The sequence below is a fragment of the Balaenoptera borealis genome (genome assembly GCF_965194805.1).
Source record: "Balaenoptera borealis genome assembly, chromosome: 19".
Classification (NCBI taxonomy): domain Eukaryota; kingdom Metazoa; phylum Chordata; class Mammalia; order Artiodactyla; family Balaenopteridae; genus Balaenoptera; species Balaenoptera borealis.
The window spans coordinates 55,239,753-55,261,747 of NC_138878.1; the positions used below are offsets into that span (position 1 = coordinate 55,239,753).

Genomic DNA, 21,995 nt, shown 5'->3' on the forward strand with positions numbered 1-21,995 from the left:
AGGACACAGGGGCTGAGACCAAGGCCACCTGCCTACCACTGGCTCTACTCCCTTGCAGTTGAGCATTGACAGTTGCTGGGTAGGCTCCTTCTACTGCCCCCAGGCCAGCTTCACTGCTACCATCTTCGATGCCATCGCCACCGAGAGCACCCTCTTCATTCGGCAGAACCAGCTCATCTACTATTTCACGGGCACCTATACCACACTCCACGCAAGCAACCGTGGCAGCGGTGAGGGGCCCCTGGCCGGGTCACATACCCGGGTGTCCTTGGCATCTTAGGCAAGGGGACCTGCCTGTTGGAGCCCCAGGGAGGGCGCCTCAGTGAATCCATCACTGGAGGCGCCTGGGAGTGGAATTGCCGTGAGTGGGGAGGGGGATGTTGGGACTTCCCAAGCTCCTGAAGCATCGCTGCCCACCCTGCAGTGGCCTCCTCCTACCCTCTATATGCTGGGGTGAGGCTTTCATCCAGACCTTCCCAGGAGTTGTGAACCGACTAAGGGCAGAGAGAGGTGTGAGAGTGAAGGGAGGGAGCAGAGAGAAAGACGCACGGTGCACGTGCACTCACACACAGACGTGCAGAGAGAGAAAGGCAAAACGGAGAGAGATGCATACCAAGCGAGAAATGTGGGGGGCTGGAGAGTGGCAGAGAGTCAGAAAGAAAGACATACAAAGAGAGAAACAGAGATGGGCCGTTGGAGAGGCAGTGCCATGAGGGAGATTGATCAGAGGGGAAATACAGAGACTTTTGATTCAACCTCATCTGTTAAATGATACCAAAGCCCTAGTTCTTCTCACTTTCTGCCCCTGCCCTATCTAAATGAAAGATGTCAACTTATAGAGTCACAGAAACTTGTACTGTAACCCATATTTCATTAGTTAGTGAGTGTTCCCAACAGCTCTATTATTCTCCCTTTCTTTCTTAGGGCACTTTGACAGTGGGAAGGACCAAGTTAAAAGAGATTTAATTCAAAGACGGGTGTTTATTGGCTTAGATAACTGGAAAACTCAGGAGCATGTTGTTTTCAGGCACAGTTGGATCTAGGGGCTCACTGCAGCTGTTAGGCCCATCTTTGTGGTACTGCCCCACTCCATCCAGCAACTGCAGGCTTTTATGCCGGGGGTGGAGGTGGGGGGCAGGAAAGAATATCTCTTTGTTAGTGGTTGCAAGCTGAGAACTGTCTCTGATTTGCCCAGCTTGGTCACATGCCCAGCTCAGAACCCATCCTCTGGCCAGGGAAATAGAAGAGTGGGGTCAGCCCAATCTGAACCTTGTGGACAGAGTGTGAGCGGGGCTGGGGGGATTTTCTCAAAGGCAGTTGGGGCCCTATACCAAGGGCACCTCAAACGCCACACTGAACTGTCACTCCAGTGGGAGAAGACAGATAACAGGCTCATTAAGGCCTGGGAAATGTGGATGGGGGCCCAGGTCCCAGGCTCAAATGTCTGTGCTGGCCCCCACAGAGAGATGGGTTCGTGTCCTGGCTAACGAGTGCATCAAGAAGTTGTGCCCTGTGCATTTCCATAGCAATGGCTCCGAGTATGTCATGGCCCTCACCACTGGCAAGCACGAAGGTTACGTCCACTTTGGGACCATCACAGGTAAGTTTGGGGGTCTCCAACAGCCCAAGAGACCCCTCCGTACCCTCTCACGTCTAAGAATTCTGACCCCAGGCCCTCACCCCTCACCATATTCCTTCAGGAGGGGTCCCAGGCTGGAGGTTCTCCCTGTGAGTCGATATGGGTTTATGCCTTTGTAGGGGCAGGGCTTGGGGTGTGTTATGTATCTTTCACAGTGTGTTTGGTTTCAAAGGGCAGAAGCCCAATTCAAAAATCACTTAAGCCGGGACTTCCCTGGCAGTCCAGTGGTTAAGACTCCGGGCTTCCACTGCAGGGGGTGCAGGTTCGATCCCTGGTTGGGGAAATAAGATCCTCACATACTGCACGGTATGGCCAAAATTTTTTTTTTAAATCATCTAAGCATAAAAAATTTGTAGACATATAAATGAGAAGACCAGGATCCAACGTCAGGCATAGCTGGATTCAGGGGCTTACAGGGTATATCCTCAGGACTCTATCTCTTGGCAAGGTAGTATAGCATAGGGATTATAGCACGGGTTCTGGAGAGAGACTGCTCTAACACACCCAACTCAAGTCACCTGCGGCTTTGGATAGGTGACTTAACCTCTCTTTTTGGTTTCATATCCTCATTTGCAAAATGGAGCTGATAGTACTAGTACCTGCCTCATTGTATTGATATAAAGATTAAATAAGTTGACATATATAAGGGTCTTAGGAGAGTGCTGGGGACATGGTACTATTCAAGGGTTTATCATTATTAGCCCTGTGATTTGGCTTCATTTTCAGGTAGATACTCCCCTCACGAGGGTTAGAGATGGCCTCCAGGAACTTGGGGCTCACATGTCCCACCAGTCTGAGTCACCCTGAGAGAGTGAGAGTGGACTCTTCCCCACTGGCTCTAGCACAAATCCCAGGGTGCACTCTGATTGGCCCATTCTGGGTCACATGCTCAGACCTGAGCCAATTACTGTGACCAGAGACAGACATATTCTCTTTTTTTTTTAACTTTTTAGAAGAATGTATGTATGTATGTATGTATGTATTTATTTATTTATTTATTTATTCTTGGCTGTGTTGGGTCTTCATTCTTGCGCGTGGGTTTTCTCTAGTTGCAGCGAGTGGGGGCTACTCTTCGTTGTGGTGCGCGGGCTTCTCATTGTGGTGGCTTCTCTTGTTGTGGAGCAGGGGCTCTAGGCGCGCAGGCTTCAGTAGTTGCGGCGTGTGGGCTCAGTAGCTGTGGCGCACAGGCTCAGTAGTTGCGGCTCGTGGGCTCTAGAGTGCAGGCTCAGTAGTTGTGGCGCATGGGCTTAGTTGCTCGGTGGCATGTGGGATCTTCCCCGACCAGGGCTCGAACCCGTGTCCCCTGCATTGGCAGGTGGATTCTTAACCACTGTGCCACCAGGGAAGTCCAGGCAGACATATTCTGATAGGCCAGTTGTGAATGACTGAAAGGCCAGTTGGGTGAGAGCTGCCCCAGGGAATCCTGGGACTAAGAAGGAGGCACAGGCATAATTGGAGAGCCGGTGTGGTGGGGTGCCAGACGGGCTGGGAAGGGCCTGAGCTTTGACCTGCCCTGCTCTGCAGATGGCCATGTGTCCTTCGAGTTGCTGCCCAGGCAGCGGTCCGTGTGCAGTGGGATACTAGGTACCCGGGTCCCAGATGGGTCTGTAGTGGGCAGGGGGTGGGGTGGGTTTGGGGGGGGTTGAAGGGGAATCGAAGGTGTGGGAGAGCATGGGAGGGTGGGAGAGGTCACAGGACAGGATGGGCAATTTCTTGGGGATGGGTGGAGAGTCACTGGGATAGATGTGGCGGTCACAGAGACCATGGAGAAGGACGGGATCTGGGGGCTGCTCTGGACTTCTGCCTTCCCTACCAGTTGTCAACTGCTCCATAACCTGGGCCGTATTCATTGCTGGTGACTACAATCTACTGCTGCTGGTGGAGATCGAAGACCCCTCCACCAGGAAGTATTTCCAGGTGGTCAGCTATGACCTGGGTAAATGGGGCACCCCGGGGTGGGGGGGCTGAGCGGGAAGGGGCAGGAGCTCGGAGTGTGAACTGTGGGCCCATCCTTTGCGATCTGTGCCCAGCAGACAGCTGGAAGGAAATGTTGCTCGTGCCACTGCTAGGTAAGGGGCAGTGGTGGAGAACAGGCCGTCTGGGCTGAAGAACCTGAGAGGAAGTCAATGAGACTACAACAGAGGGGAAAGGGGGAGGAGAGAGATTGGAGACGTGGGCAGACGCCAGACCTGGAAGGGCCTTGTGGCTCACAATAAGGAGATTTGATTTGATTTGATGAAGTGAGAATAGGGCTGCCGTGTACAGCTGTTTAGACTGTGCCTGGCACTCCCCAGCCAAGGAGTCAGAGGAGGCAAGTCCTCTGCCCTAACAGGACTGTATCCTCTCAGAGGAAGTGTCTTTTTATAATTCACATAAAGAAATTCTAAAGATTAATGGGCCCAAATGGGAAGCTGTTGGAGGGTTTTGGGAGGGGTTGGGGAGCTGGGGACCTGCTCAGTTTCAGGTCTTGAAAGCTCAGGGCCTCAGGAGATTTTTGCTGTGTTTTCCCCACCTGTAGTCAGTGATTACCTGGTTGTCCTCTACACCATCCCGGAATTCATCCCTGACGGTAGGAGGGGAGGGCAGAGGGGGCTGAAAAAGTGGGGGGGGGGGCTAGGAGGGGCCCAAGTGACCCCATCTCACTGCTGTGTCCACTCTGCCTCTGCCCCTGCCAGCTCGAGGCCTGGAGTTCCTGATGATCCTAGGGACAGAGTCTTACACCAACTTCCCGATGGTACCCAAGGGCATGTCCTACAACCCGTATAACAACCTGCTGTTCATCTGGGGCAACTTCCTCCTGCAGAGGTATGGGGCCGGGTACAAGTTGGCCTCCCCAACCCCACTAGGGTGGGGGTCCTTTATGAAGTCACCAAGTTTTCAGAGTATGCCCAATTCCAGAAGTTATCAGGACTGTGATGGGGGAAAAATGGGCTGGGGTGGGCAGAGATGGGATGGGGGAAGCTGATATTTTAAAGCTGGGAGCCCTTTCTTAAATGAAACCTGATATGAGGACCTAACCTATGTGAGCAATAGAAGGGCATTGTCTGGGGAAAGGTAAGGATGCTTTTCACCCCTCAGGAATCCAGGGGTCCCAGAGCCAACTCTATGGGCTGTTGGCAAACTGCCAGTTTGGTTGAACCTTCCTGTTTACTGATGGGCAGGTCAGCCAGAGGGTTTGGAGTGGGGGGCAGAAACTAGAGTCCCAGGCCTCCTTTGCATGTTCTCACAGGCTGGTGGAGAACTGAGTAGGTGGTTCCTGCATCGTGTCAGGCCTAGTTGGGGAAGCAGATATTCCCCAGGGCCTTGCCTGGTGCCCCTACCTCCCACCTCTGCCCCTGCAGCTATAACAGTGAAAACTTCATCTACCTGGCGGACTTCCCCAAGGAGCTGTCCATCAAGTACCTGGTCAACTCGTTCTATGGGGACACGGCTATTGTCACAGAGACTGAGGAGGTGGGCTGCCCTGCCCCTCTCCCCACTTCCTTTCTGCCCACCCCGCAAATCCCAAGGGTTTCCCTTCTTCCCCTGTCAGGGTGAAGGGGCCCAGGAGAGGGAACATCTTCAGGGACCCAGGGGAAGGGCAACGAAAGCTCCATTTATAGCTGAGAACCCTCAAACTCAAAAAGGATAAGTACCTTTCCAAAGTCACTCAGCAGAGTGAAAAACCTGGGCTCAGAGTCATGATGTGATTTCCAGAGGGGGTCCTCTTTCATTCCATCGTGCAGTTCAGTTCATAAATATTGAGGACTTACTGTATGCCTGATCCAGTGCTGGAGACACAGTGGCCAATGAATCAGTGCTGGGCCCTGCCCTCACAGGGTCCCAGTCCAGTTGGGAAGATGGACTCATTCCCAGACTGTGACGGTTCAGAGTAGCCAGGGCTGCAATGCGGAAAACAGCACCTGTGGAAGTTCAGACCCGGTCTGGGGGTGTGTGTGTCAGCGAGGGCTTCACAGAGGAGGCCACGTGGAGGGGGGACATGCTGGAGGCTGGAGGGGATCCTCCAGGTTGAAGCTAAGGAGGAGGTGAGATCTAAAGCAAAATGTGTTGGGGGATGAGACGGTGGGCAATAGTGCAGAGATGGGAAACTGAGGCCAAGGGGATGGTGAGACCATGGAGGGTGCAAAGAGTGAGAAGGAAAAACGAGGGCTCATTCCTCGGATCCCAGGCCTCCAGGGGGTGTATATATTAGGAATGGTTACATTGCAAGTAATAGAAACTCAAGCAGACTAAAACACTGAAGAAATTTATCATGGCGAGTGAGGGCTGTAAGCAGAGGTGTTTGGGTCTGGGGAGTAGAGAAATGTCTTACCCGATCCCAGCTGGAGGTGAGTTCCCACGCTTCACCCCTCAGGGACTGGGGCCCACACACTCGGCAGAGCGAGAGGTGGGGGTCACAGGGCCCATGGCCCTCACACACACACACCCGGCTGTCTCACCCCCAGATCTGGTACCTCCTGGAGGGTAGCTACCAGGTGTACAAGCTGTTCCCGTCCAGGGGCTGGGAGGTGCACGTCAGCCTACAGGTGATGCAGCAGTCCTCTCTCTACGCCCCCAATGAGACCATGGTCACCCTCTTCTACGAAGACAACAAACTGTACCAGGTGCTAAGCAGGGGGCTATGGGGGAGACATGGGGAAGCTGCAGGGCGGCTGACACCCGCTCATGTGGCCCTGCCTTCTCGCTGCAGCTGGTGTACCTTATAGACCACCAGCAGGGCAGGCTCATCAAGAGGCTTGTGCCTGTGGAGCAGCTTCTGATGTACCAGCAGATCAGCAACGACTACCTCTTGGAACGGCAAGGGTGAGAAGATACTGGACCACAGCAGCAGTCAGAGCCCTAGGCGCTGCCTGTGTGAAGCTCCCATTCGGGGGATGGGGGTGGGGTGGAGACCAAGCCATCCCCAGTGACAACCGCTGGGCTCAAAGGAGGGGTCTGACCCAGCCTGGGGACAGGGTGCATCAGGGAGGGCTTCAAGGAGGAAGAGGTGCATGAGCTGTGACCTGAAGGGTGAGGAAGAATTGACCAGGTGATAGCATGGAGCAGGGTGTTCCAGACAGGGGGAACCACATGTGCCAAGGCCCCCAGGAGGAAAGGAGATTGGCTGATCAAAGAACTGAGAGAGAGTGCGGTGCTGCTAGAGTGCAGTGGTGGCGGGGTGGACAAGGTGAGCCTGGTGGTCACAGGGAGGAACTTGGACTTCATCTTGAGGGGCCTGGGGAACCACGATGGTACTAAGGGGAGGGGCTCCATGCTCAGATTTTCCTGTGTTCAGCAGTGATTCTTCTGCTCACCTGCAGAGGAGCCCAGGGAGGCAGCAGGGGGAGGGGGAGGGGGAGGACACTTTGGAGGCTGAGTACCGTGGAGGGGGCGGGGGCGAGTCTAGGATGAGGTCCAGGACTCTGGCCTGTGCGGCCGAGGGCCGACCACGTGAACGTGTGCAGGGGCACCAGGGGCTGAGGCTGAGGAGGAAGGGCAGGGATGGATTAGCCTTGGGTAGTCAGCAGCGCAGGGGTGGTAAGGGGGCCTGCGGAGGCTCCCGGTGCGCGCACGGAAGAGTCAGCCGCCGTCCTCCACTACCGCCGCTCAGGAGCCACCTGACGCTCTCCTTCACCAACTTCTGCCCCTTCACGGTGATGCGTCTGCGGGACCTGCCCAACCCGCAGATCTACACGCGCCAGGAGCGCTACCGGGCGCAGCCGCCGCGCGTCTTGGAGCCCTGGGGCTTCCACAGCGACAACTCGCTCGCTGTCTATCAGGGCCTCGTCTACTACCTGCTTTGGCTGCACTCGAAGTACGACAAGGTGGGCGCCTGGCGGCGTCCGGGACCATCCGGGCCGGGTCTTGGGTGAGGCGGGACCACAGAGGCGTAGAAGGCAAGGCCTGCGTGGCCGGGAGAACCGCCGCGGAGGGCGGAGCAGAGCAGAGCCGCCTCGGTGCGTCCGAGGCTAAGGCGGGCTGGAGAGGGGGTCGAGCACGGCTCAGGGGAGATGGCTTTGAGGGTGTGGCGGTCGGGCTGAAAGCGGGGCTTGCGGCCGCTTTCAGGGGCAGGGGCTGGGAATGAGGCTAGGAAGGGCTCGGAGGATACTGCCTGCCTGGGCACGCCCCTTGGCCCCCCTCAAGGTGCCGGCGTTCCTCGCAGCCATATGCGGACCCGGTGCACGACCCCACCTGGCGCTGGTGGAAGAACAAGAAGCAGGACCAGGTGCGTGGAGAGGGTGGCGAATCGGTGGGAGGGCCGAGCCCGGAACCCCCCTAACCGTCCCCCTGTCCGGGCACTGTCTTTGTCCCGCATCGCGTCCCCCAGGATTACTACTTCTACCTGGCCAGCAACTGGCGGAGCGCGGGCAGTGTGCACGTTGACATGGCCAGCTACGAAAAGATCTACGACCTTAAGGCTGAGAACGAGCTGCCCGAGCGCATCTTCCTGGACAAGGGCACCAGCTACCGCTTCTCGGTCTTCCTGACCGCCCGGGAGCCGGAGCCCGTGCACGGTCTGTGGGCGGGGCCGGGTGGAGCCTGAGGGGCGGGGCTTCTGTTGGGTGCGGCGCCCTGACCCCTCCCTCTGCTCCAAGCAGGCGCCTCCTTCCAGGTGCAGAGCCAGGTGGGCCTGGCTGTGGTGCTGGCCGACCCGGGCTGCATCGAGGCGGTGGTGAAGGAGAAGGTCCTTGTTAATCGCAACTCGGTGCTTTTCTGGGTGAGACCAGGTGGAGGGGAGGAGCTGAGGTGACGGCGGAGCTACTGAGGCAGTGGACCTGTTAGAAGCCCGCGGTTATTTGAACTGTCCCTGGGTCCGCCCGCTGGTCTGCTGACCCCTTCATTTCTGCCCCCACCCCCAGGTTACGCTCAGTGATAAAAGGTTTTGCTTTGATCAGGGCATTAGTGGACATCACCTCATGAAAACCTCCATGCTTGTCAAGGTGCGGTCCAAGCCTGGAGGGGAGGGGTGCGGATGAGGGAAAAGCCTGGGCCCGTGGGGTCCACCAGTCATCATCTGCTCCTACTCACAGGTGGTGGGCTCGTCCGGGCACTGCTTCCAGAACACGCACCAGGGGCCCCGCATGCAAGTATTGGACTTGGGGTACTGGGCCCTGTGCTGGGAGGGAAGGGGTCGGGTCGAGTCTCAACAGGGCGGAACCCGAGGGCTCCTTCTGGGAATCCCTTGAATGCCTTCCTAATTTCTTCTTTCTCGTTCATTTTCGTCGTTCACCCGCCCAGCCACCCACTCCCTCCTTTAATCCATTCGTGTTTTCAGAAAGGGCTGCTTCGTGTAGATTGCACATAAACTTGTATGTTCCTTCTGATACTTTTCTGCAAGGGGAAGTAAAGTATCTGCCACACAGGGCTTCTTTTGCCAATTGGGACAAAGGCGGCACATGGGCCAGCTTGGCCCTTCCTTCATACCTCGCTCTTCCTTTGCCTGCTCACATGTGCCTTGTTCAAGCCTTTGGGTCCTTGGTTCTTCACTTGCTTACACATGCAGTATCCCCTTTGCACAGAGGCAAACACTGAGGCTCAGAGAGGCGCAGACATCTGCTCAGAGTAACCCTGGGAGCTAATCAGTGGTAGAGGAAGCCTTGTTCTCACCCACTTCCCTGCCCACTCTCCAGGAGACAGACCCTGGTGCTTCTTCCTCTTGGGTTGGTATGACCCAGGGCAGGTAAAAAAAGGGGCTTGTAACAGCTCCCAACTCCTTGGATTACACGGAATATTCGGGGTCAAATGCAAGGAAGAGTGACTGACCTCAGCCCAATAACAATTTCCTTCTATTCTTAGTGATACGCATTATTTTCGTCTTTGTCTTAACCCCAGAAAGTCAAAGTTAACATCTCCATTTTTGACCTAGCACATCCCTTCTGGGAATCTGATATGCAAAAAGACAGCAAGATTGGAGACAACCTAAATGTCCATTAATAGGGGACTGGTTAAATGGTGATACATCCATGCGATGGAAAACTATGCAACTATTTAAAAAGGGCGGGGCAGGGGGGCCAGAATTCCCTGGCGGTCCAGTGTTTAGGACTCGGTGCTTTCACTGCCATGGCCTGGGTTCAATCCCTGGTCAGGGAACTACGATCCTGCAAGCCGCACCACACCACCCCCAAGAAAAGGGGGGCGGGGGGACAAGTATTTCCACATACTGATGTGGAGTAGTCTCCAAAGTGTATTTTATTCTTAAAAGAGAAAAGCAGGGAATGGAACAGCATATACAAAACGTTAGCATGAAAGAGCTTAATTGAGAACGTATATTCATGTTTGCTTTTATTTGCATGAAGAAACTCTGGGGAATTGGGCCAGAAAGTACTCATAATGGTTCCCTATGCGTGGAATAGGGAAGAGGCAGGACAGTTGGAATATGGGAATGGAAGTGAAATTTTCACTATATATATGGGTGTGTGTGTGTGTGTGTGTATTCCTGTATATATCTACCTTATCTATCTATCTATCTAACCATGATACCCACCTAAAGATTAAGTTTTTAAAAAGTCAATGATTTTTTTTTTTTTTTTTTTAGCAGACAAGGGAACAGAGGTGCTGAAGTTGGGATGTAGTCTGACTTCTCTTTCTCTGTATCCTCAGGCTGGGGCCTTTCGGGTTTCTTGTCCCTCTCTTTCCCCTCCCCCACATTACCAGATCAAGAGGTATATGTATTTGGAAGGCTTGGAGGCTCTCTCTGGCTCCTCATCCTGGAAAAAAATGGGAACTGGAACTAATTTGATAAATAGTGGGTTCTCAATCTGTAAATATGTTGGATGAAGGAAGGAAGAAATAAATTTACACATAATACATGCTCGAGGCTTGGGACATCTCTCAACAGGCCAGCTCCGAGACAGCCCACAGAGGAGAATGGGGCTGAGACTGGGATCCAGAGGACAGACCAGGAACAGATTTCACTCCCTGCGCCCTAAAGCGTATTCATTCATTCAACCAATATTTATTGGGTACCTATTACATCCTATTACATGCCAGCACTGATTTTTTAGGTGCTGGAGTTACAGCAGTGAACAAAACAGAATTCCTGAGCTTATGAAGCTGCTGTTCTAGTGGGGGTGGGAGTGTATTCGTTTCCTAGGCTGCCATAACAAATTGCCACAAACTGGGAAGTTTATTCTCTCCCAGTTATGGCGGTCAGAAGTCCAAAATTGGGATTGATTCTCTCTGCAGGTTCTGAGGGAGAATCTGTTCTGTGCTCTCTCCTAGCTTCTGGTGGTCGTTGACAGTCCCTGACATTCCTTGGCTTGTAGATGCATCACTCCAATCTCTGTCTCCATCTTCACAAGGCCTCCTCCCTGTGTGTCTGTGTCCAAATTTCCCTCTTCTTATAAGGACACGGGTCATTGGACTAGGGTCCACCCTAATCCAGTGTGACCTCATCTTAACTTGATTACATCTGTAAAGACCCTATTCCAAATTAGGTCACATGGGCAGGTACCAGGGAATTAGGACTTCCCTGGTCCTAATATCTTTTTGGGACACACAATTCAACCCAGAACAGAGAGTCAGATAATAAGCAAGAGAAATAAAAGATATTGTATGTTAAGAGGCAATGAGTGCTAGGAGAAAAAGTAGTGGGCAGGGGGCCTGGGGTAGGTTAGCATTTTCCATAGGATGGTTCAGGGAAGACCTGGCCGAGGAGGAAACATTTGAGCAAAGACTTGAAGTCGGGGAGGAAGTGAGCATGCAGTTCTGTGCCGGAAAGCATGTCAGCGAGAGGGGACAGATGGCAGAGGCCTGCAGGCAGGAGTATGCTTCGTGTGTTAGACTAAAGGAACAGCGAGGAGCAGGCATGGCTGGATCAGGGAGGACCGTGGAGAGAGATGAGGTCAAAGCGGTGATGGGCAGGTCACATGGGAGGCATCTGAGCAGAGGAGAGCTCAGGTGTTCACAGAGTCCCTCTGGCTGCATGTGGGGGACAGCCTGTGGGGAGGGGCGGGAGCAGGGAGGAAATGGTCCAGCCAGGGTGGAGCAGAGGAGTTGTGGGTTGGGGGAAGAGAATAGCTCTATTTTGAAGTTTAGAGACAACAGGATTTCTGGATGGACTGCATGTGGGGGTGAGAGAAAGAGAGGTTTCCAGGATGAGGCCAAGGCTTTTTAGCCTGAACATGCAGGGATGAGGTGCCATAAACAGAGGTGGCCTGTGGATAGATTGAATCTGAGACACCCATTAGACCTCCCAGTGATTCAGTGGCTGATAGGTGTAAAGTCTTTGGCTCAGGCGAGCATGGGAATTGCTTAATCTGTGGCCACGGCCCCTCTCCTCAGTAGCCATCAAGCCCAGGCCACAGTGTCCAGATGTCCATGTTTGACAGTTGGGTGAAATCCTTGGGCCCTACCCACAGAATGGGCCAGGAAGGAGTCTTTCATTCCCAGTGACAATGTCATGGGGGTTCCCAGATCCCTAACCCCCATCCTGGGCTCTACTTCCCTCATATACCCCATGCTTCCCCCAGGTCTACTGTCTGAGAATTCAGGCTCAACCTCAGCCCTTTATTTTATTTTATTTTTTAAGAACTAATTTTTTTGCCATGCTGCAAGGCTTGCGGGATCTTAGTTTCCCGACCAGGGAGTGAACCTGGGTCATGGTAGTGAAAGCCCGGAGTCCCAGTCACTGAACTGCCAGGGAATTCTCTCAACCTTGAAAGTCCTGCTTCATAGGTGTAGGTGTTAGTGGTTTTGTATGTCTTATTCTGGAGGCAGTTGGAAGCAACCGGTCTCAGTTTGAATCCCAGCTCTACCACTTACCAGCTGTGTGGCTTTGGATAATTAATAAGTGACTTGACCTCTCTGTGCTTCACTTTTGCCATCTCTAAAATGGAGATATTAATGGTCTATATCATACAAGGTTGTTCTGAGGATTAAATAAATTTGAATATGTAAAGCACTGAGACCATTCCTCAGTGCCTTGTGCATAGTAAGAGCTACTTAAGTGTTTGCAGTTATTATTATTTTAAGGATCATAATAATAATCACCTTGCCCTCTGGTGAGGGTGAGCCTGGCAGGTAGGGGTGGTGTGAGTGGGAGGAGGGGTGTCTTCCCTGCCCCACCCCTAGAGCCAGGCTTTTCTCCTCCCATTCAGGGCAACCTGATGGTGCCAGTGCTTATCGGCTGCCCCCCAGGCAAGCGCCTTGCCTTTGACATCACCTACACGCTGGAGTACAACCGCCTGCAGAACAAACACTACTTTGACTGCGTGCACGTCGACCCCGAGATGCCCTGTTTCCTCTTCCGCGACGGTGCGTGTCCAGCCCCCTCCAATCAATGTTCAGTGTCCTCTGCCCCCACTACTTTGCCCTCCCAGGCCTTTCCTCCCTGCCCGCTCAACGGCCCAGCTCCCTCTGCTCTTGCCCTTGGATCACTCGTCTCTCCTTCTTCCCCTCTCCATCCTTCACTTCCGAGCTAATTTCTCCTCCCCGCCTCAACTCCTCCGACCCCACAGTCTTCTACCCGTTCTTCTTGATCCAAGATTTGGTGACGGGAGATTCTGGCAGTTTTCAGGGCAGGTAAAGTCGTGGCCGAGGCAGCGGCTGACAGGAGTGAGGTGGGGAGTCGGGGGGGTGGGGGGGGAGGAAGTGGGGGGAGGAAGTGGGGGTGGGGGTGGTAGAGGTGATGCAGTTCTCCGGACAGTCCATGCGCCCCTCTGCTCCCGGCAGCTACGTGCTGAAGGTGGTGGGCGGCGGGCCCACCCTGGACACCATCAAGGAATACAGCGAGGAGGATATCTACCGCTTCAACAGCCCCCTGGACAAGTAATCCCTGTGGTACCGGGCCCATAATCGGCCTTCCTTCCCCTGCAGGCCCCTCCATCTTCCCAGCCGCAGACCAACCCTGGGCTGCAAACCCCGCCCATCTTGGTGTCTCAGGCCCCGCCCACAGCCCAGGCTCCTAGCATCCCACCTACTCGGCCCCGCCCACGGCAGGAGGCTCCGCTCACCTGATCCCCCCCCCCCACTGCCCCCTCTCCCTTTGGGGCCTCTGCCCGCTGAGGCCCCGGCCCCACTGAGGTTACCCCTTCCTGCACAGGACTGACAGCCTCATCTGGACCACAAGAAACACAACGACCACTGAGGACTCAGCCTTCAACATTCTGTCCCACAACAGTTTAGGCATTGAGTGAGTGCCGGGCCCACTGCACGCCCCCTTCTCCCCCACAGTCTGTCGGGCCTGTCCAACCCTTCTGCCTCTGGGAGACCTCCTGGTCCTCAAGCTGCACTGACTGCCTTTGCGGTCCTCAAATGAGACTGATCTCTACACAAGCTGGACCCTCTGTCTGCAGGACTGGTCCCTCTTAATCTTTCTTCAGGCCTTAGTTCAGATGCCACTTCATCCAGGAGGACTTTTCTGACTGTTCTAGATGGGACAGTTTTGCTCTCGTGTCCTCCTGTACGTTCCCCATTCTCACCCTGACCCCTCTGCCCGTGCTTCCTCCTTCCCAGCCCTTACCCCTCTGAGCTGTCACTGTCTCCTGTGGGGTCTGTCTCCCTAATAGTCCAGGTCCAGAATAGACAACATAGTATTTGCTGAATGAGACAATGAACAAGTTAATTCATCCATGGTAGGCATTTATTGACATTTGAATGGAGGTATTAATGAATGAATAAAACAGTGAAGGAATAAGTTAGTACAGGGGGAATTCTCTGGTGGTCCAGTGGTTAGGACTCAGTGCTTCCACTGCTTGGGGGGCCTGGGTTCAATCCCTGGTCGGGGAACTAAGATCCCACAAGCTGCGAGATACCGCCAAAAAAAAAAAAAAACAGCATGTAGGGCCTCAATAACTGGCCCTATAATAATGATAGGAATAATAATAATGAAAGGAAGAAAATGATGCCATGACCAAATGAAGGAAGTGAATGAATGAACAAAGTAGCCAACTTGCACCTATTCAGTATTCGACCTGTGTTTACTGAACATATGAATGAAGATGTGACTTTGTACCTAGTAGCTGCTCCAGATTCATTTGTGGGATGAAGGAATAAAGGTAGCAAAGAATAAATGAGGAGGTGGCACATAATAGGTATACAATCCATAATCTAGATGAATGCACAGTAACAGAGGAATTGACAGCTGGAGGTGTAAAGACATGAGGAAATGAATGAGTAAACAAACAGCCTGTCACCTGGTAGGGGCTCAGTCAGCCTTATTGGCTAAAGTGGGTGAAGGAGTGAATCAGGGAGAAAGGTAGGAGATTGCACCTAGTTAGTGCTCACCCAGAGTCTTGGGGGTAGAGGGGAAGGTCAGGGATTGGCACGTGCTACGCATGATTTGTACTACCAGTGCCTGAACTTGGGCCCCCAGGTGGCTCTGTCTGGAGAACTCCCCATGCCATGACACCATTCCGCACAGCATCTTTGCCTCCGAGTTCTTCTTCAAGGTGTTGGTGAGCAATAGGTGAGCCAGACACATGGCCCAGGTGGGGCAGGGGGGCTTCCTGTGGGGTGACCACCTCCTCCCCCAATCCTGAACCCCATCCCCCAACAGAGGTGTGGACAAGAGCACATACTGCGACTACCAGCTCACCTTCCTGCTGCACATCCATGGGCTCCCACTCAGTGCCAGGCGGGCCTTCCTCATCCTCATGGTGAGTGGCTGCCCTGGAGCTGCCCTGCTGGGTGGATGGGGGCCCCCAGGCTGCCCACCCACGCCTGTTGTGTGGTGCCTGCAGGTGTCAGCCAGCCTGTTTGTTGGTCTGGTGATCCTCTACATCATCTCCTGCCTCCTGTCGCCCTACGTGGTGAAGGTCTGCAACATCCTCTGCTGGAAGATCAACAACATCATCGCCTGGGAATCTTACACCTACAGTACCGCCTCCGACACCAGGGCCTTCAGCAACACCTCTGGGACCAAATCTGGGGAGAGCTCTGGGGGCATCTCCAGAGTTGTCTCCAAGGTGGCAGAGGAGAACAAGACTGACACTAAGGAAACCTTGAGGAAGAAGTCAATATCCTGAGCCTCTTACCTGCCCCAACTGCCACCCACCCTCATCCCTCGTTTCCTGGGCCATTTTGAACATGCAACCTGTCGCTCCCTCATCCCAGGCCTTTCTCCCTGTTTCGCTTGAATTTTCACTTTGCATTTCAGCACCAGCTGTGGGACCTTGTAAGGACTCATGTTCAATTAGTTTGTACCACTCAGCCACATAAGTTATTAAAATATCAAAATCCTTCTGTGCCAAGCTGGTAAATAGTGGCTTCCCTGTGTGCCTGCCTACTCAGCCCCTCCCCAGAGTGCCCCTGACCACCCTACAGTCCAGCAGGGTCCTCCATGACCCAGGCCCGTTGCTATGACCTGCAGTCTGTTCTGATTGTTCAGTGCCCAGGTTTAATACTAGTTGTTAAATATTTTGAATGGCAACACGTATCTAGTGTCTATCTTAAGGAGGGAGCTCTGGAGAGGTTAGAATTTTTGTTTTGGTTGCAAGTAGCAAAAATTTCACTCAGTGGTCCATATGGAAATGGTAATTTATGGACTTTGTTAATATAGGCTTCAGGTACAGTTTGATCCAGAAGTCCTCAATGTCCATAGGACTCTGGCTCCATTTCTCTACCTTTCCCTGCTCTGCCCTTCTCTGAGGGTGGTCTCTGACCTCAGGCCAGCCCACTTCACCGTCTGAGGCCGCACATCCACATGTCTCACTGTCCAGAGAAAAAAGGGGCTGAAGTCCAACATTCCCAGGCAAAAGTCCTGTCAGTCACTCTGATTGGGTGGGGTTGGGTCATAAGCTCACTACTTTACCACTCACTCTGCCAGACAGATGGGACCTTGATTGGGTTAAGCCCTTCGGAGCCCACCCCTGCAGCTGAGGGTTGTCAATCCCTCCCTAATCTCTTGCTTATGTGTGGGGAAGGGCAGCTCTTGTAAGGAACATGTGTGTCAAGAAGGGGAAAAGGACAGACCGAAAGGCGAAAAGCAAATGTGCCTTTGTACTCCACTCCCTGTCCACCCAATAGGCTCAACTCCAGCCCCTCCCCAGAGGTCTTGGGTGAAGGGACTATGCAGGTCCTCTGATCACCCCCTCCACTCCTTCACTGTAGAAGTAGAGGCCCACGGGACACGCCCACTGAGGGGACACCAGGGCAGACAGTTGGACCAGCTTGTCCATGATGAGGCAGCATAGCTCCAGAGCAGGCAAGGCCACCGAGGTCACATTATAGAGCTTAGGAATTATCAGAAGAGCATTCAAGCTGAGAAGCTGAAGGACATGGTCAGATGTAGAAAGATGCTCTGGCTTCCCTGTGGAGGATGGCTCAGGACTCGAGGCAGTAGGCCAGGGACCTGGGCAGGAGGGGATGGTGCTGGACCAAAGCCTGGTGTGGGAAGGAGAAGAAGGGACAGGCGGGAGGGATGCTTAGGAGGCCTAGTGAACAGGCTGTGAAGCTGACAGGCCATGGCAGGAGTGGGAGCAAGGGGGGCGTTTAGGAAGAGGCCCAGGTCTCTGCCCTGGGGACTGGGGGACAAAGAGGCTGTCCCTGAGATGAGGACTGGGGAGAAGGAACAGGTTTGGGGGAGACACTAAGGCCATTTGGGGTCATGGTTGGTGTGGGAGGTCTGACAGACTTCTAGAGGAGCCTGTCCAGGAGGCTGTGGGAACCCCAGGTCTGGGGCTCAGGAGGGAGGTCAGCGATGGCCAAGCAATATGCACAACAGTCAGTGGTACAGATACATCTATCAACAAAATTCACTGCATTGGTGCGATTAAGGAGAATGTGATGAGATAACATCCTGTTCTGACCTAAGTCCATTCAGGCTGCTGTAACGGAAGACCATAGACTGGGTGGCTTAACAAACAACAGAAATTTCTCAGAGTTCTGGAGGCTGGGAAGTCCAAGATCAAGGCGCTGGCAGATTCGGAGTCTGGTGAGAACCTGCTTCCTGGTTCATAGATGACCATCTTTTTACTGTGTCCTCACATGATAGAAGGGATGAGGAAAGTCACTGAGGTCTCTTTTATAAGGACATTAATCTCAGATATGAGGGTTCTGCCCTCACAGGCTAATCGCCTCCTGATACCATTACATTGGGAGTTAGGTTTCAACATAGGAGTTTGTGGGGAACACAAACTTTCAGTCCATAGCAGACCCCTTTTCTTAGATTATCAAGTAATCTTCATGATGTTCTATCAGGAAAATTCTATCATTGTCCCCATTTCATAGATGAAGAAACAGAGACTCAGGTGTGCAAACATGTATGATTACATGAATAGGTACCTGAAAAAGCTTGTTATAAAATTCAACATCCATTCCTTATATTAATTCTAAGTCAAATAGAAATAGAAGGAAACTGTTTGAGCAAGATTATCAAATTACCTGATTACCAAAGATAGATGGGACTTCCCTGGTGGTGCAGCGGTTGGGAATCCGCCTGCCAATTCAGGTGACACCGGTTTGAGCCCTGGTCCGGGAAGATCCCACATACCGCGGAGTAGCTAAGCTTGTGCGCCACAACTACTGAGCCCGCGCGCCTAGAGCCTGTGCTCCACAGCAAAGCCACCGCAATGAGAAGCATGTGCTCCGCAACAAAGAGTAGCCCCCGCTCACCGCGACTAGAGAAAGCCCACGCGCAGCAACGAAGACCCAATGCAGCCAAAATAAATAAATAAATAAATAAATAAACAAGAAAAACAAAGACAGATGGCATATGGCATATGATAGTTAAATGCCAAAGCCATTTTCATTAAAATTTTATAGGTAGAGTCCACACATATGAAAAACTAGAGCTAATAAATGCGTTCAGCAAAGTCGCAGTACACAAAGTCAACACACAAAAATCGGTCGCATTTCTATACACCCGCAATGAATAACCTGAAAAGGAAATTTAAAAAAAATCCTATTTACAACAGCAACAACAAAAAGAATAAAAGTTTTAAGAATAAATTTATAGGGACTTCCCTGGTGGTCCAGCGGTTAAGACTCTGTGCTCCCAATGCAGGGGACCCGGGTTTGATCCCTGGTCAGGGAGTTAGATCCCGCATGCTGCAACTAAAGATCCCGCATGCCACAACTAAGACCCGGCGCAGCCAAATAAATAAATAAATAACTATTTAAAAAATAAATTTACGCAAGGAGGGAAAAGACTTGTATACTGAAAGCTACAAAACATTGTTGAAAAAAATTAAAGAAGACTTAAATAAATGGAAAAACATCCCATGTTCATGAATTAATATTGTCGACAATACTATCTGAATTAGTTTGCTAGGGCTGCCATAAGGAAATATCACAGACTGGGTAGCTTAAACAACAGAAATTTATTTTCTCACAATTCTGGCCAGAAATCCAAGATCACAGTGTCAGCAAGTTGGTTTCTGAGGCCTCTCTTCTTGGCTTGCTGATGGCTGCCCTCTTGCGGTGTCCTCACGGTCTTTCCTCTGTGTGGTCACATCACTGGTGTCTCTTTGTGTGTCCAAAGTGCTCCTTTTATAAAGACTCCTTTCAGATTGGATTAGGGCCCACTGAGCCTCATTTTAAAGTAACCACATTTGGGGACTTCCCTGGAGGTCCAGTGGTTGACTCCACGCTTCCACTGCAGGGGGCGCAGGTTTGATCCCTGGTTGGGGAACTAAGATCCCACATGCCACGCATGGGGAGCGGCAGAAAGAAAGAAAGAGAAAGTAATCACCTTTTTAAAGGCCCTATCTCCAAATACAGTCCTGTTCTGAGGTACTGGGGGTTCGGGCTTCAACATATACATTTTAGGGGAACACCATTTAGCCCATAACATGACCCAAAGTGAAATACAGATTCAGTGCAATCTCTATCAAAATCCCAATGGCAATTTTGCATACATATCCTAAAACTCATATGGAACTCCAAATAGCCAACACTATCTTGAAACAGAAGAACAAAGTTGGAGGACTCATACTTTCTAATTTCAAAACTGCAAAGCTGCAGTAATCAAAACAGTGTCTTACTGGCATAAAGACAGACATACAGACCAATGTAATAGAATAGAGAGCTCAGAATAAACCCTCACATATATAGTCAACTGATTTTTGACCAGGTGCCAAAACCATCCAAGGAGAAGGGACACTCTTAACAACAGATGGTACTGGGAAAACTGGATGTCCACATGCAAAAGAAAAAGTTGGACCCTTACTTTATACCGTGTACAAAAATTAACCAAAACCAGATCAGATTCCTAAATTTAAGGGTGAAAACTATACTGGGAATTCCCTGGTGGTCCAGTGGTTAAGACTCAGCACTTTCACTGCCATGGGCCCAGGTTCGATCCCTGTCAGGGAACTAAGATCCCACAAGCCACGCAGGTTGGTCAAGAAAAAAAAAAAAGTTAAAACTATAAAACGTAGGGGAAAATCTTGACCTTTGATCTGTCAGTGATTTCTTAACTATGACACCAAAAGTACAGGCAACAAAAGAAAAAACAGATAAATTGAACCTCATCAAAATTAAAAACTTTTGTGAATCAAGGGATACCATCAAGAGAATGAAAAGCCAACCCATTGAGTGGGAGAAAATATTTGTAAATCATATATCTGATAAAGACTAGTATATAGAAAATGAAGAACTCCTATAACTCAACAACAAAAAACCACAGGCAACTCAATTTAAAATGGCAAAGGACTTGAACAGACATTTCTCCAAAATAGATATGTAAAATAGCCAGTAAGCACATGAAAAGATTGTTTAACATCATTAGTTATCAGGGAAATGCAAGTCAAAACCACAGTGAGATATCACTTCACATACATTAGGATAGCTATAATAATTAAAAAACAGCAACAAATACAAGTGTTGGCAAGGATGTGGAGAAATTGGAACCCTTGTATATTGCTGGTGGGAATGTAAAACTGTTCAGATGTCATGGAGAACAGTTTGGTCATTCCTCAAAAGGTTAAACATAGAATTACTGTATCATTCAGCAGTTCCACTCCAGGGTATATTATCCAGAAGAATTGAAAACATATTCTCCAACAAGTACATGTACATGCATGTTGATATCAGCAGTATTCACAAAGCCAAAAGGTGAAAACAGCCCAACTGTCCATCAGTGGATGAATAAATAAATGTATATCCATACAATAATACAATAGTATTCAGCCATAAAAAGGCGTGAAGTACTGAAATACTCTGTAACATCTATGAACCTCAAAACCAATATGCTAAGTGAAAGGAGCCAGACGTCTAAGGTCACATATTTTATGATACCATTTATATGAAATACCCAGAATAGGTAAATGCACAGACAGAATGCAGATTGGTGGTTACTAGGGGCAAGGAAAAAGGAAGGAATGGAAGGCAACAGCTTAAGGGGAATGGGTTTCCTTCTGTGATGATGAAAATGTTTTGGAGGTAGATAGAGGTGGTATTTGCACAGCAGTGTGGATGTAATAAATGCCACTGAATTGTTCACTTTAGGATGATTAATTTTATTTCAATTTCACCTCAATGTAAAATATATATATAAATATGTATATAAAATGTATATAAAAAACAGTACAGTATTTACCAAGAATAAATATTTAAAAACAGTATGGGGACTTCCCTGGTGGTCCAGCGGTTAAAAATCCGCCTTCCAATGCAGGGGAAGCAGGTTTGATCCCTGATCAGGTAACTAAGATCTCGCATGCTGTGGGGCAACTAAGCCCACACGCTGCAACTACTGAGCACGCGAACCACAACTAGAGAGACTGTGTGCCACAACTACAGAGCCAACGCGCTCTGGAGTCCGCGTGTGGCAACTAAGACCCAATGCAGCCAAAAATAAAAATTAAAAAAAATAAATATTAAAAAAAAAAACAGTATGGTATTTACCAAGAATAAATATAGACCAGTAGAATACAGTAGATGACTTAAAATATGTCTGATTATTGAAGAGATTTAATATGATACAAATGTTTTTCACTTTGGTGAGAAAGTGATAGTTTAATAAATGTTTCTGAAAAAATTGACTGTGAGGATGAAATCAAATTTAGATCGCTACTTCACACCATATGCAAAAATTAATTCAAGATTAATAATAAAAATTACATGTGGAAAAACACAAATACTTTACCAAAAAGTTTTGGAGACTATTTGTTTTATTTTGGCACGGGGAGAATTTCCTAAGCAAAAGGGAAAGGGAAAGTTACATAAATTTGACTATGTAAAAATTAAAATTTTGCATGGCAAAAGATGAATAAATAAATTATAAATGTATATATGTATATATATTCAGAAAATAAACACTAGACCAAAGAAAATAGTTGTAACATATATGATAAAACGTTTTATCTCCAATACGCACAAGTACCTAAAAATTTATAGAAAAATGCAATAACCCCACAGAAAATTTCAGAGAAGAGGAAATCCGAATGTTCAATAAACACAGGAAAGGATGCTCAACCTCATTAGTACAGAAATCCAA

General features: G+C 50.5%; 1 protein-coding gene across 5 annotated transcripts in view; it reads left to right on the forward strand.

Moving 5' to 3' along the window:
- CATSPERG (cation channel sperm associated auxiliary subunit gamma) overlaps positions 1 to 21,373 on the forward strand; it is a 32,842-nt gene extending 11,469 nt beyond the window's left edge. For 2 of the 5 annotated variants that reach the window (XM_082367256.1, XM_082367260.1), the window contains 23 exons: positions 59 to 230; positions 1,463 to 1,600; positions 3,164 to 3,223; positions 3,456 to 3,575; positions 4,158 to 4,208; positions 4,315 to 4,444; positions 4,981 to 5,092; positions 6,085 to 6,243; positions 6,330 to 6,442; positions 7,230 to 7,443; positions 7,782 to 7,844; positions 7,947 to 8,133; positions 8,218 to 8,336; positions 8,479 to 8,559; positions 8,650 to 8,706; positions 12,718 to 12,874; positions 13,078 to 13,141; positions 13,292 to 13,387; positions 13,662 to 13,751; positions 14,934 to 15,026; positions 15,117 to 15,216; positions 15,301 to 17,677; positions 18,162 to 21,373. In XM_082367256.1, the coding sequence (XP_082223382.1) occupies positions 59 to 230; positions 1,463 to 1,600; positions 3,164 to 3,223; positions 3,456 to 3,575; positions 4,158 to 4,208; positions 4,315 to 4,444; positions 4,981 to 5,092; positions 6,085 to 6,243; positions 6,330 to 6,442; positions 7,230 to 7,443; positions 7,782 to 7,844; positions 7,947 to 8,133; positions 8,218 to 8,336; positions 8,479 to 8,559; positions 8,650 to 8,706; positions 12,718 to 12,874; positions 13,078 to 13,141; positions 13,292 to 13,387; positions 13,662 to 13,751; positions 14,934 to 15,026; positions 15,117 to 15,216; positions 15,301 to 15,585 (2,661 nt within the window). In that variant the 3' untranslated portion in view covers positions 15,586 to 17,677; positions 18,162 to 21,373. The remainder of the gene's footprint in view (positions 1 to 58; positions 231 to 1,462; positions 1,601 to 3,163; positions 3,224 to 3,455; positions 3,576 to 4,157; positions 4,209 to 4,314; positions 4,445 to 4,980; positions 5,093 to 6,084; positions 6,244 to 6,329; positions 6,443 to 7,229; positions 7,444 to 7,781; positions 7,845 to 7,946; positions 8,134 to 8,217; positions 8,337 to 8,478; positions 8,560 to 8,649; positions 8,707 to 12,717; positions 12,875 to 13,077; positions 13,142 to 13,291; positions 13,388 to 13,661; positions 13,752 to 14,933; positions 15,027 to 15,116; positions 15,217 to 15,300; positions 17,678 to 18,161) is intronic. The other 3 variants (XM_082367257.1, XM_082367258.1, XM_082367259.1) reach the window with 3 other exon arrangements.
- The last annotated feature ends 622 nt before the right edge of the window (positions 21,374 to 21,995 follow it).